The 14,747-nt window shown below is 43.9% G+C and overlaps 1 protein-coding gene across 1 annotated transcript in view; it reads right to left on the bottom strand.

Annotated features, from left to right (window-relative positions):
• Window positions 1-11,111, bottom strand: part of LOC115152412 (filamin-C) — a 76,061-nt gene extending 64,950 nt beyond the window's left edge. The window contains exons 1-2 of the mRNA XM_029697266.1: window positions 10,306-11,111; window positions 3,168-3,416 (exon numbers count right to left, since the gene is read on the bottom strand). Of these exons, the coding sequence (XP_029553126.1) occupies window positions 3,168-3,416; window positions 10,306-10,705 (649 nt within the window). The 5' untranslated portion in view covers window positions 10,706-11,111. The remainder of the gene's footprint in view (window positions 1-3,167; window positions 3,417-10,305) is intronic.
• Between the last annotated feature and the right edge of the window lie 3,636 nt (window positions 11,112-14,747).

Raw genomic sequence — 14,747 nt, 5'->3', positions numbered from 1 at the left:
TTTTCCATTAAAATAACATAAAATTGATCAGAAATACAGTGTAAACATTGTTAATGTTGCAAATGACTATTGTAGCTGGAAACGGCAGATTTTTTTATGGAATACCTAGGCGTACATAGGCCCATTATCAGCAACCATCACTCCTGTGTTCCATTGGTACATTGTGTTAGCTAATCCAAGTTTATAATTTTAAAAGAATAACTGATCATTAGAAAATCATTTTGCAATGATGTTAGCACAGCTGAAAACTGTTGTTCTGATTAAAGAAGCAGTAAAACTGGCCTTCTTTAGACTAGTTGAGTATCTGGAGCGTCAGCATTTGTGGGTTTGATTACAGGCTCAAAATGGCCAGAAACAAAGAACTTTCTTCTGAAACTTGTCAGTCTATTCTTGTTCTGAGAAATTAAGGCTATTCCATGCGAGAAATTTCCAAGAAACTGAAGATCTGGTACAACACTGTGTACTACTCCCTTCACAGAACAGCGCAAACGGGCTCTAACCAGAATAGAAAGAGGACTGGGGGGCCCCGGTGCACAACTGAGCAAGAGGACAGTACATTAGAGTGTCCAGTTTGTGAAACAGACATTTTTACATTTACATTTTAGTCATTTAGCAGACGCTCTTATCCAGAGCGACTTACAGTAGTGAATGCATAAATTTCAATTAATTTCATAATTAAAAAAATAAATAAAATCTATACTGGCCCCCCGTGGGAATTGAACCCACAACCTTGGTGTTGCAAACACCATTGCAAACACCATGCTCTACCAACTGAGCCACAGGGAGCCCAGACGCCTCACATGTCCTCAACTGGCAGCTTCATTAAATAGTACCCGCAAAACACCAGTCTCAACATCCAAATTGAAGAGGCGACTCCGGGATTTTGGCCTTCTAGGCAGAGTTGCAAAGAAAAAGCCATATCTCAGACTAGCCAATAGAAATAAAAGATTAAGATGGGTAAAATAACACAGACACCGGACAGAGGAAGATTGGAAAAAAAGTGTTATGGACAGACAAATCTAAATTTGAGGTGTTCGGATCACAAAGAAGAACATTCATGAGACGCAGAACATTTTTTAACATGCTAGAGACAATGTGATGGTCTGGGAGTGCTTTGGTGGTGCGAAAGTGGGAGATTTGTACAGGGTAAAAGGGATCTTGAAGAAGGAAGGCTATCACTCCATTTTGCAATGCCATGCTATACCCTGTGGACAGGAGCCAATTTCCTCCTACAACAGGACAATGACCCAAAGCACAGCTCCAAACTATGCAATAACTATTTAGGGAAGAAGCAGTCAGCTGGTGTTCTGTCTATAATGGAGTGGCCAGTACAGTCACCGGATCTCAACCCTAATGAGCTTTTTGTGGGAACAGCTTGACCGTATGGTACGTAAGAAGTGCCCATCAAGCCAATCCAACTTGTGGGAGTTGCTTCAGGAAGCATGGGGTGAAATCTCTTCAGATTACTTCAACAAATTGACAACTAGAATGCCAAAGGTCTCTGCAAGGCTGCAATTGCTGCAAATGGAGGATTCTTTGACAAAAGCAAAGTTTGAAAGACAATTATTTCAATTAAAAATCATTATTTTTAACCTTGTCAATGTCTTGACTATATTTCCTATTCATTTTGCAACTCATTTCATGTATGTTTTCATGGAAAACAAGGACATTTCTAAGTGACCCCAAACTTTTGAACGGTAGTGTACATTACAAACTAACTGTAAGGATTTGAGCAGGGCAGGATTTGTCAACTTCCTAAATGATATTGCCTTCCCTGTAGCTCAGTTGGTAGAGCATGGTGTTTGCAACACCAGGGTTGTGGGTTTGATTCCCACGGGGGGCCAGCACAGAATTTTTTTTTTTTTTAAATGTATGAAATTGTATGAAATGTATGCATTCACTACTGTAAGTCGCTCTGGATAAGAGCGTCTGCTAAATGATGTAAATGTAAATATTACATGTTCAGTAAGGAACCTGGGCCTTGTATGGTCTCAGCTGTAGCTTGTTAGGTGTTTGAAAGTCGCTGTGTCACGTCAGGCTTTCTGAGTCATGTAAACATTCAACCACAGTGTTCTAGACTCCTCTCTCTGTTCTATAACTCCAAAATTAGACTTTTTAAAGTTTCATGTCAGAGGGTCAGAAACTTCTGGTCAAATTGGAGGCATTTTCAAGTCAACGAGTCATCTCTGTGAATCTCCACTCCTGCTCCAATGCTTATCCACGTGCCATCAATCTCTAGCACAGAACGGCCTGCTTTTTAAAGCCATGCCAAGCATATAAGCACATCTTCCTTGACAGATGAAGAGGAATCGTGCCCAAATTTGGGGGTGTTGTGTGGGGAGGCTGAAGAGAGCTACTTCACTTAGTCTGGGACAGCTGGCAGGGACGTACTAGAGCTCTTTCTCTCTTTCTCTCCAAGATGTTAGATAGAATTTCTGTCTCTAGGGCCTCCTGAGTGGCGTGGTGGTCTAAGGGACTGCATCGCAGTTGCTAGCTGTGACACTAGAGATCCTGGTTCAAGTCCAGGGTCTGTCACAGCCGGCAGCGACCGGGAGACCAATGGGGCGGTGCACAATTGGCCCAGCGATGTCCGGGTTAGGTGAGAGTTTGGCTGGCAGGGATGTCCTTGTCACATTGCAACTCCTGTGTCGGGCCGGGCGCATACACGGTCGCCAGGTGTACGGTGTTTCCTCCGACACATTGATGTGGCTGGCTTCCAGGTTAAGCGGGCATTGTGTCAAGAAGCAAGCGGGTTGGTTGGGTTGTGTCCTGGAGGATGCATTGGCTCTCAACCTTTGCCTCTCCGAGTCTGTACGGGAGTTGCAGCGATGAGACAAGACTATGACTACCAATTGGATACCATGAAATTGGGGAGAAAAAGGTGTAAAAATTAATACAAAAAATTTAAGATTTTCTGTCTACCAAGATGTTATATACATTTCTGCCTCAAATTGAAATTGGTATCTTCAACATTGCGAGATGTTGGGATTTCTGCCTCGACCAGAAATTGATATCTTGAGCATTTGTGATGTTTTGTGTGTAATTGTGTTCTGATGAAGAGATGTTATCCTACCAGGAACTAAAGTTCCCATGGGACAGTGCTGTGTCTGTCAGGGAGGTGTGTCCTGAGGACATATACGGGCAACACGAAATCCACATGTACTAACCAGGGGCACATTTGTCTACCAGGGCTCCTAGGGCCTTGCCGTCCCTCCAGTCGCGGTGGAAGTTGTTGATGGGCAGCTCAGGCACCTTGTTCTGTATCCAGCCCAGCAGCCTCTGCTTGGGGGTCAGCTCCTTGGCCTCCTCATAATCCTCGTTCTCCCACATGGGCATGGAGATAGAGTAGTGCAAGATCAGAGTCCAGATCAGACCCAGGATCAACTTCAGGTTCCCGTCCACGATGGCCTTGGAGTCTGGAGGGGAGAGAAACACAGATCTAGTATCAGATTTTAGTTCCCATTTATCATGGCAAGAAGCAATGTTATGTGTATGGCTTTTCAGGCCTAATTGACTGTTTGGTATCTGATTCTATCTGAGTCTTTAGATAAACAAAATGGCCTTGTGATTACATCTACATTTTAGTCATTTAGCAGACGCTCTTATCCAGAGCGACTTACTATCACATCTATCAAGTCTGACCTGACTTCCACTCTCTCACCCCACCCCACCCCAGACACTCCTCTCCAACACAAGAGTGACTGAGTATCCCTGGTATTCCACATACAGACAATGAGGCATGGTTGGGCTCAACTGCTGAGGACATAGAGTATGTTGATATGGAATCCTTCCCTAAGTTAACAGCACTTGCATTTCATTTGCTTTGAAAGTACTTTGGAAAATAAGTTATCTTAGTGTGAGATAAATCCAGTAAGATGCACTAAGTAGTAGGACAATAAAGAGGCTGGTAATCATGCCAACAAACTTAACCAGTGAATTCTTAGATCAGTCATCTCTCTTCGTACCTCTTCAAAACTAACCAAACTCAGAGACTATATATAAACAAAACAATTGCATCATACTTTGATTAAGAGTAGACTGACTTAAATTATGTCAATTAGCCCATCAGAAGCTTCTAAAGCCATGACATAATTTTCTTCAATTTTACAAGCTGTTTAAAGACATAGTCAACTTAGTGTATGTAAACTCCTGACCCACTGGAATTGTGATACAGTGAATTATAAGTGAAATAATCTGTCTGTAAACCATTGTTGGGAAAATTACTTGTGTCATGCACAAAGTAGATGTCCTAACAGACTTGCCAGAACTATAGATTGTTAACAAGAAATTTGTGGAGTGGTTGAAAAACGAGTTTTAATGACTCCAACCTAAGTGTATGTAAACTTCCGACTTCAACTGTATATGTAAGGACCATTTTTTAACTTCATATTCATCATCTTCAGCACCAGCCCAACATCAACATATGTGAACATGTCAGGTTTCTATGTTTTGTAGTAAAAAATATAGAGGAAGATACATTTAGTATACAATACATGAATGACTGTGTATGTGTGCAATTCAGGGAGGGAATGGGCAAGACAAAAGATTGAAGTGCCTTTGAACGGGGTATGGTAGTAGGTGCCAGGCACATCGGTTTGTGTGAAGAACTGCAACGCTGCCTGGATTTTCAAGCTCAATAGTTTCCAATGTGTATCAAGAATGGTCCACCAACCAAAGGACATCCAGCCAACTTGACACTGAGGGAAGCATTGGAGTCAACATGGGCCAGCTGTAACAGCCGTCGTAGGAAGTGAACCAAAATGCAGCGGATACGTGAATGCTCATATTTATTTTATGACGAACATTACACAAAAACAACAAAACGAAAAAACGAACGACAGCTAGACAGTCTTGCAGGCTAAACATAACAATGCAAAAACAACCTCCCACAATACCCAAAACAAATACACCCCTATATATAGGACCTTCAATCAGAGGCAACGAGAAACAGCTGCCTCCAATTGAAGGCCCAATCCCAATTAACTAAACATAGAACTAAACACCCTAGATCAGACAGAAATACACAACATAGAACCTAACCAAAAACCCCGGACTAATCTAAACAAACACCCCTCTACAAAACACATATAATAACAAACCCCGAACCACATAAAACAAACACCCCCTGCCACGTCCTGACCAAACAATAATAACAAATAACCCCTTTACTGGTCAGGACGTGACAGTACCCCCCCCCCCTCACAAAAAAACAAATATATACAAAAATAAACCCCTCAAACTAAAGGGAGGGAAGGGGGGGTGGCTACCGTCACCGACGGTTCCCGTGCTACACCCCCCCTCCCCAATCCTCCTACTGTGGAGGTGGCTCAGGCTCTGGCCTTAGTCCCCCACCTAACCTGTCCACCCCCGCTGAATGCCTCTGGCTGAAGCGCATCGCTGTAGACCTCGGGCTGAAGCGCTTCGCTGTAGACCTCGGGCAGAAGAGCAACTCTGGAAGCTCCGGACTGTAGTGCGACTCTGGGAGCTCCAGACTGAAGGTCGACTCTGGGGGTTCCGGTCAGTAGGGCGACTCTGGGGGTTCCGGACAGTAGGGCGACTCGGGGGGTTCCGGACAGTAGGGCGACTCTGGGGGTTCCGGACAGTAGGGCGACTCTGGGGGTTCCGGACAGTAGGGCGACTCTGGGGGTTCCGGACAGTAGGGCGACTCTGGGGGTTCCGGACAGTAGGGCGACTCTGGGGGTTCCGGACAGTAGGGCGACTCTGGGGGTTCCGGACAGTAGGGCGACTCTGGGGGTTCCGGACAGTAGGGCGACTCTGGGGGTTCCGGACAGTAGGGCGACTCTGGGGGTTCCGGACAGTAGGGCGACTCTGGGGGTTCCGGACAGTAGGGCGACTCTGGGGGTTCCGGACAGTAGGGCGATTCTGGGAGCTCCAGACTGTAGGGCGACTCTGGGAGCTCCAGACTGTAGGGCGACTCTGGGAGCTCCAGACTGTAGGGCGACTCTGGGAGCTCCAGACTGTAGGGCGACTCTGGGAGCTCCAGACTGTAGGGCGACTCTGGGAGCTCCAGACTGTAGGGCGACTCTGGCTGCGCCGATTCCGGACTGTAGGCCGTCTCACTCGGTTCCGGACTGTAGGCCGTCTCACTCGGTTCCGGATTGTGGGCCGTCTCACTCGGTTCCGGACTGTGGGCCGTCTCACTCGGTTTCGGACTGTGGGCCGTCTCACTCGGTTCCGGACTGTGGGCCGTCTCACTCGGTTCCGGACTGTGGGCCGTCTCACTCGGTACCGGACTGTGGGCCGTCTCACTCGGTACCGGACTGTGGGCCGTCTCACTCGGTACCGGACTGTGGGCCATCTCTAGACGGGGCACTGTCGCCGGACGCTCTGGACGGGGCACTGTTGCCGGAAGCTCTGGACTGGGCACTGTTGCCGGAAGCTTGGGACTGGACTGACACACTGGAAGCCTGATGTGTGGGGCTGGTAATGGAGGTACCAGACTGGAGACACGCACCACATGGCTAGTGCGAGGAGCAGGAACAGGACGAGTTGGACTGGGCTGACGCACTGGAAGCCTGGTGCGTGGTGCTGGCAGTGGAGGTACCAGACTGGAGACACGCACCCCAAGGCTAGTGCGAGGAGCAGGAACAGGACGAGTTGGACTGGGCTGACGCACTGGAAGCCTGGTGCATGGTGCTGGCTTTGGATGTGCCAGACTGGAAACACGCACCTCAGGGCTAGTGCGAGGAGCGGGAACAGGATACACTGGGCCGTAAAGGCGCACTGGCGGACTCGAGCACAGTACTGGCACCACCCTTACTGGCTAGATGCCCGCTTCCTCCTGGCAAATGCGGGGCGCTGGCACCTCGCACACCGACTTGTGAATGCTCGGCCTCGACGCCGTGCGTATCACCCCATAGCATGGGACCTGACCAATAACAGGCTGCTTCCGATAAGCACGGGGAGTTGGCTTGGGGCTTAACCCTGGCCCCCCCAAACTTCCCATGCGCCCCCCCCCCCTCTCAAAAAATTTATTGGGGCTGCCTCTCAGGCTTAAATGCCAACCGTGTGTATAGAGCCTCATACCGGCGCCGCTCCGCCTTGGCTGCCTCTATCTCCTCCGGTGGGTGACGATATTCCCCAGCCTGGTGCCACGGTCCAGCCCCGTCCAGGATCTCCTCCCATGTCCAAGTTTCCGTATAGTCCACATAATTCCTTTGTAGCTCCTTCCCCCGCTGCTTGGTCTGTTATTGGTGGGAGGTTCTGTAACGGCCGTTGTAGGAAGTGGACCAAAATGCAGCGAGTACGTGAATGCTCATATTTATTTTATGACGAACATTACACAAAAACAACAAAACGAAAAAACGAACGACAGCTAGACAGTCTTGCAGGCTAAACATAACAATGCAAAAACAACCTCCCACAATACCCAAAACAAATACACCCCTATATATAGGACCTTCAATCAGAGGCAATGAGAAACAGCTGCCTCCAATTGAAGGCCCAATCCCAATTAACTAAACATAGAACTAAACACCCTAGATCAGACATAGAAATACACAACATAGAACCTAACCAAAAACCCCGGACTAATCTAAACAAACACCCCTCAACAAAACACATATAACAACAAACCCCGAACCACATAAAACAAACACCCCCTGCCACGTCCTGACCAAACAATAATAACAAATAACCCCTTTACTGGTCAGGACGTGACACCAGCATCCCTGCGGAATGCTTTCGACACCTTGTACTGTCCCACCCCCGATGAATTGAGGCTGTTCTGAGTGCAACTGAATATTAGGAAGGTGTTCCTAATGTTTGGTATACTCAGTGTAAATGTTTCCAATTACATAATCAACCAATTAGTAGACAATTATTAGGCAATAGCAAGTGAAGAGGCTGGTCATGTGAGTTGTTTATTTCTGAGTCTATTATTGTTTATTCTTCTCTGCTTAATGGCTGTTTGATAAGGCCCATTAGACTGACTGGCATAAGCAGGTGGTGTGGTGTGGTAAGAGGGTTGTATGGCTTGATGTGGTTTTAATACTGCCATCTCAGGTTTTTTGGACATCTGTGTGCCATGTGGTCAAACAGCCACCTATCAAAAAGTGTGTGCCAGTGACACGTACTCAGTATCACGTACTCAGTTGCTGTGACAACACAGAAAAGTTATTTCATGGTTTGTTTTCACTGTTCACTTGGTGTTGCTGCATCAAGTCTCAAGAGGCAGGCGTCAGGAGAGGAATGACAGCGCTGCCGTTATCGTGTCCCGTTTCTGTCAGACTGACAAGGTCGCAAGTATAAACACCTTCTCCGCCTGCCACTCCCCAACACACACACTTTGAGGTGGGCATTGTGTGAATGACCCCTAACTTCTTTGCTGACACTATACTGCAGGACGTTGGGACATTCCAGAGGCATGAGGTCCATCGCTCTCCATAGAGAGTACCCCCGGGCATCACGACACACACGCCGTGCCCTTCACAACCACCCGCTCAAAGCAGCGGTCACACTAGGAATTTCATCGCGCCGTGTGGGGAGAGAAATCAGTCACCAGTGTCATGGGTTTAATATCCCATCTACTTAGTGAAATGTGAGTCTGGAAAACGCTAGCTAGACTTCTCATAGTACTAACCCTTATCATATCATAAGATGGTTATGTAAACATAGTGTACAGTAGACAAAATTAAAGAAATAACTAGCCAAGGTGCTTAAAGAGCACTTTTCATGTCTCATTTGTTGGGTGTCTCTTCAGCAGTCAACTACAGTTAAGGGCATATTTCCTTCTAAACAAAAACCCTCTGTCTGTGTCTTTGTGACACATCAATATTGAAATGACTCAATATGTCAAAATGAAGAGTTTCTTTCCGAAACGCTATATCCACCAATTTTTTTCACATTTGTTTTCATCAGAAATTATTACTTATGGGTACATTTATGTGTGTGTAAAATATTGCTGTTCTCAGATATTTAATTCATAGATTCTAGATGTGTATGAACATTCCTTTTTTTTTGCTAAATGCTATAAAGTGCATTCGGAAAGTTTTCAGAACCCTTCCCTTTTTCCACATTTTGTTACGTTACAGCCTAATTCTAAAATGGAAATATAGAAAAAAGGGAAGGGTTATCCTCATCCTCATCCTCATCAATTTACACACAATACCCCATTCTGACAAAGCGAGAACAGGTTTTTGGAAATTGTTGTAAATGTTTATATATATATATATATATATATATATATATATAAAAACAGAAACACCTTATTTACATAAGTATTTAGACCCTTTACTATTAGACTCGAAATTGATCTCAGGTGCATCCTGTTCCCATTGACCATCCTTGAGATGTTTCTACAACTTGATTGGAGTGCCATGGACAACCACATGATTTTTAGCAACATTGATTGGACAAAATTATTTTTGGTATCTTTAAGTTTGTTTTCAGTGTATTAAACTAAGCATTTATAGTCTTGTTGATTTGATGATGTTTAAGTGTAAATGGTGCTGGAATAGCGGCGGCAGTGCTCCTGTTGTCTTTGTGCTGACTTGTGGGTAACTCTGTGGTTCTAAATCTTGCTTGACCATACTGCAGGTGATATAACTGTTTGTTATGTGCAATATTTGTTTCATGGACTTTGCTCTCCAGTTTTGTGATGAAACAAACGTATGTGTTGTTGAATTTATTCTGCCAATGTGTGACTTGTCTTTTTGTTGTCTAGGCCTTATTGTATATCACGTTGGCGTATGAACGAATGGGTTATAGAGCAAACAACACAATTATCACAACCTAATATGGCTTTTTTACTGGCTTAGCTTGGCTTCATCAGTGATTTTACCAACGCACCTCTACTGCAAACTGGATTTACAGAGGGGCCATAATACTGCAGTGTGGATGGATGTTTAGTCACTCAGCTGAATGATTCAAATTGGTCTCTCAATAATATGTGGTCGACAATCTAAGATCCACTAATGTGTAAAGACATATTATTACTCTACTGTGTATTATGTAAAGTACAAATATTTTGTGAAATGACACTGACAGTCTATAATGAATGTATTATCCATTGATTAATTAATAATTGATGAATTCATTTCTGTATAGTCTATATTGTAACCTAAAGAAAATAGATTTATGAATCAGTAAAAAAGCTATTATTTTGATATATTTTGTTAAAATAAATAGAGGCACATGTATTGTTCTGTTCTGTTATTCCCTCTGTCCCGATTATGCACTGGAGTTTGATTGAACTCCCTCTCCTTCTCTCTCTCTCTCCCCCTCTCTCTCAAAGATGAATAACAATAAATAAAGAATTGCCCCAAAAGCTTAATTATCACTTACCAATAGACACCAACTTGATGTGTTCCCTGTCCAAGAATTCAAGAGCCACAGACACATTTTCCAGTTTCATCTGTCTGAAGTTGGGTCTATTGTGGTGCTTTCTGTACATCTTCTTCTGACTCAGAACTTCCAGGAGCCCGATCAGCTTTAAACCGTCGCCAAAATCCTTCTGCAAGTCAGTGATGCTCCTGTTGATGCACTTGAGGTGCTCATTGCACCACCTGGTAAAAGTGTTCTGTTGTATTTTCTTCCATGGCGCATCCTCAGCAAGGTCCTTCTCTGTAGCCGGCATCTCGTCTTCCTCGTCCCCTTCAGAGTTGTCAGTGCCCTGGTAGTACTGTGGTGGATGGCTGTTGTCGTAGTAATGTGCATTATTGCTTGACATGCTGCCGGTTTCCATGTGTGGCTTTTTATACCGAAAGATAGACCGATGTGTGAAATTATCTGCAAAAGAGTTTAACGTGTCGATGCCAAGCGTGCGCACTATTCGCTGTGGTAAAAGTTCAAAACTTGGAGAGATGAGTTTTAAAAAATGTTCCCCGAAGACTTTTCGGATGTGAAGAAGCCACTTCTTGTTAGGTAGGACAACGATGAAATAAATGGTCAGATTTACAGTCCGATTTACAGCCGGTAAACTGGTTCTAAATTGGCAGTGGCTTGACAGATGTAGACTCTGCTTCTTAATAGATAGGCTTAGAGAATAATGTCACTTTTTGAGAAATGATGCTTCAGTTCAGTCCGTTCTATAGCTGGTGAGTAGTAAAGCAACAGTTTCACGCACAGTAGTTCCTTGAGTTCTGTATGAAAGTCAGTTAAACTTGATTGGTGTGAGGTGTGCAAGAGTGGAGTATATAAAGGGACCATCAGACTACGACACACCCGTCGTAGACCACTATGTCATAACTACAGTCATAGACTATTTTCTATATGTGGATAACGGGAGGAGTCAGGATTGGCCGTAAGGTATGATATGGCAGTGATTCATTCACTGTGGGTCAGGTCCTGTGCATGCAGCGCAACAGTTGTGACAGTGCGCTCTATTTTTAGACACTCCAATTTGGGTTGTGGTGCCTTGGCCTTCTCGAGAGTGGTTAAACAATTGATCCAAGAGAAGAAAATGATGTATCCTAAAATCAAGTGGGCCTCATTATGTGGCTTAGTTGCGGCTTATATTTGGTATTTTATGGTTATTTTGTACTTTTGCCCCTTTGCTAAATCCTTGTAATAGCCTAATCTTTCAATTGATAGGCTATATTATTTTCTCAAAGAGAGAGATTTAGGAAGGCCTCATAAAACATGAGGTCCCATAGCCTATTGCTAGTGGTTCATTGAGCTACAAAGCCAATGCATTATGTACATTTGAAGTCGGAAGTTTACATACACTTAGGTTGGAGTCATTTAAACTCGTTTTTCAAACACTCCACAAATTTCTTGTTAACAAACTATAGGTTTGGCAAGTTGGTTAGGACATCTACTTTGTGCATGACACAAGTACTTTTTACAACAATTGTTTACAGACAGATTATTTCACTTATAATTCACTGTATCACAATTCCAGTGGGTCAGAAGTTTACATGAACTAAGTTGACTGTGCCTTCAAACAGCTTGGAAAATTCCAGAAAATAATGTCATGGCTATAGAAGCTTCTGATAGGCTAATTGACATAATTTGAGTCAATTGGAGGTGTACCTGTGGATGTATTTCAGGCCGACCTTCAAACTCAGTGCCTCTTTGCTTGAAATCATAGGAAAATCAAAAGAAATCAGCCAACTTTGCAAAATTAATAAAAAATACGGCCGCTTCTGTAGCAACATGACCAAAAGAACTAAGAACTAGATTTTTTATCCAGACTATATCGTCTGGTGGAAGAATTAAATTGCATGAATTTACTTATCAACATAGAGTTTTTAATAAAAATATGTAATACATTGTTATTTTAATATGTGGGAAAAAGTTTTTTAAAAGCTATAAGGCACGCTGGGTTGACTGATCCTCCGCTATCGCATCAGGACGAACAACGCCATTTACCTGTGACTGTATTCAGGATACAGCACTGCCTCACGTGCCTTATTGCTTAAATAATGCACACTCTAGAAGGCCCTTCAAGCCAATCAGAAACGAGTATTCAACAATGCCATGGTATAATAAGGCCAGAGGAGGTGTGGTATATGGCCAATATATAACGGCTAATGGCTGTTCTTACGTACGATGCAATGCAGAGTGCCTGGATACAGCCCTTATATATTGGCTATGTACAACAAACCTCTTAGGTGCCTTATTGCTATTATAAACTGGTTACCAATGTAATAAGACTAGTAAATAGTATTTTTTCTCATACCCATGGTATATGGTATGATATACCTTGGCTTTCAGTCAATCAGCAGTTAGGGCTCAAACCACCTGCTCTATAATTCATCCACAGAGTATGATATACAATAACAATAAGAAAAATCTAAATACCCAGGTTTCGCTTTAAAAAAAGAGAAGAGGTATTTTGACCTAAGAGAGAATAAACGAGACGGCATCGGTCAAAATTGTGATTTATGACCCTATGCGTCTGATTTATGACCCTATGTCCGGCTGGTTCGTACATGCCCAAATAAGGGCATCCGGTCTGGACATCCTGGCGGGAAGGTGTCACGTGGTTAGGGTGATATATTTTTATCCTGTTCTGTCACGTGTTAGAGTGTGTGTTATATCTATATTGCATCTCTTTGAAGTTGTCATGATGATTGATGTGTAGGGCCCTCATTGAACTGGGGGGGTTGTGTTTGAACATTTCAAAGAGGATGACCCCACACCCCCTATTTTATTGCTCTTAGGGTTGTTGTCTATGAATTAGGAATGTCCGGGGGGTTATGTGTTGGAGGCAGACGTCTTATAAATACGCCCCAGACACACATGCGGCCCCAGAACACTAAACAAGATTTTAAAAATAAAAACCCTGAACATTAAACAGAAAATTATGACTCCTAGGCCAATTCTCGGGGTACTATGCGTCTCTTGTCGCGAACCCAATGATTAAAGCATCGAGGATCTTTGGGGTGAGGCCCCAGAATGTTTTAAAGAGTTTTTGGATACTAGTGATGGCCATATGACATATATGTTCAAACCTGAGGATTCAACGGTGAAGATTTTCACAGACAGCGGACCCAGACCCCTTTATCATGCAAAAGCCGGGAGTTTTTCTCCTGCACTGCGTATGAGAGAATGGCTTAAGATACGGCTAGCGCTCTGTCAAATTGAACAGGCCCTGAGTGGTACAGCCGTGCCAGGTTATGCTATGGAAGAGCTTGTGGAGGGTCGCTATGATTTACAAGCCATCAGGATCTCTTCAATGGCTTATAGCCCCGACTCCAAAGTGACAATTTTAGCATGTGAACAATTTGATAGTACAAATGCTACCAAGTCTGTAAATTCATATGTATTATCGAAAGCCTGCAAGGATGTGAATTTTTTTATGCCTGTGTTTAGCTTTAAATGGAGGGATTACCCTATATTCATAACCCTGATGAATAAGCTGGACAATCTTTTCAAAAATCGTGAACAATTACGTCGATGGCCGCTTCTATCCTTAAGACACAGGGGCGATAGTCTACAGGCCAGACGTAGGATCTATCCCTGGGGTGAAAACTTACCGAGTCTTGACGCTGGGGAGTTGGACACAGACGGCGGTTGGGGTTCAGTGACAACCCTATAGCCGGGCCCGTTATCCGTAAGAAAGGAACAGTAAAAATGTATTAATTATGCAAAGGTCTGTACTAAATATTATGAATTAAATAAATGGTTTTAAAGCTACCCCTTAACGAACGGGAATCTGTAATTTCTTCAAACTTTGTCTATACATAAAAAACATTAATGCGTGTTACAATATTACACAAGCTGTTTTTAAAAAGGTCTGTACTAAATATTATGAATTAAATAAAATGGTTTTAAAGCTGTATCTCACCTTTAAAGTTAGGGGCTATGCATTTTCGAGCCATCCCCAGGCAGCGCTTGAGAAAAAAGGAATTCCGGAAAGACGTGTGCGTGCGCAGGGGGGTGTGTGCGTGTGAGGGTGGGTAATTGTGTGTGTTTCAAAACAAAAAAGGGGGGGTGTGTCTCTGTATGGGGGGCTTTTGAAACCAGAAAAAGTGTGTGTGTGTACGTTTGTTCAGGACTGGCACGTGCGCAGGGGGGTGTGTGAGGGTGGGTAATTGTGTGTGTGTGTGTGGGTGTGTCTCTGCATGGGGGTGCTTTTGAAACCAGAAAAGGTGTGTGTAAGTTTGTTTCGGATTGCCGGCTTCTCTTCAATTGGTCTAGGCACTTTCCATTTTATTACCCCCCAAGCCCTTTCAAATACGTATTTATCTCACCTTCAAACGTGTGGGGGCTAAAAAGTGAAAAAGCCCAGGCATAAGACATCAGGTCTAGACGAACTCCTACTGTTTAAAACATATGTT

This window comes from Salmo trutta, chromosome 17 (assembly GCF_901001165.1).
Source record: "Salmo trutta chromosome 17, fSalTru1.1, whole genome shotgun sequence".
Classification (NCBI taxonomy): domain Eukaryota; kingdom Metazoa; phylum Chordata; class Actinopteri; order Salmoniformes; family Salmonidae; genus Salmo; species Salmo trutta.
The sequence above is the reverse complement of the archived record's forward strand: the minus strand, read 5'-3'. Positions and strand labels throughout refer to the sequence as shown.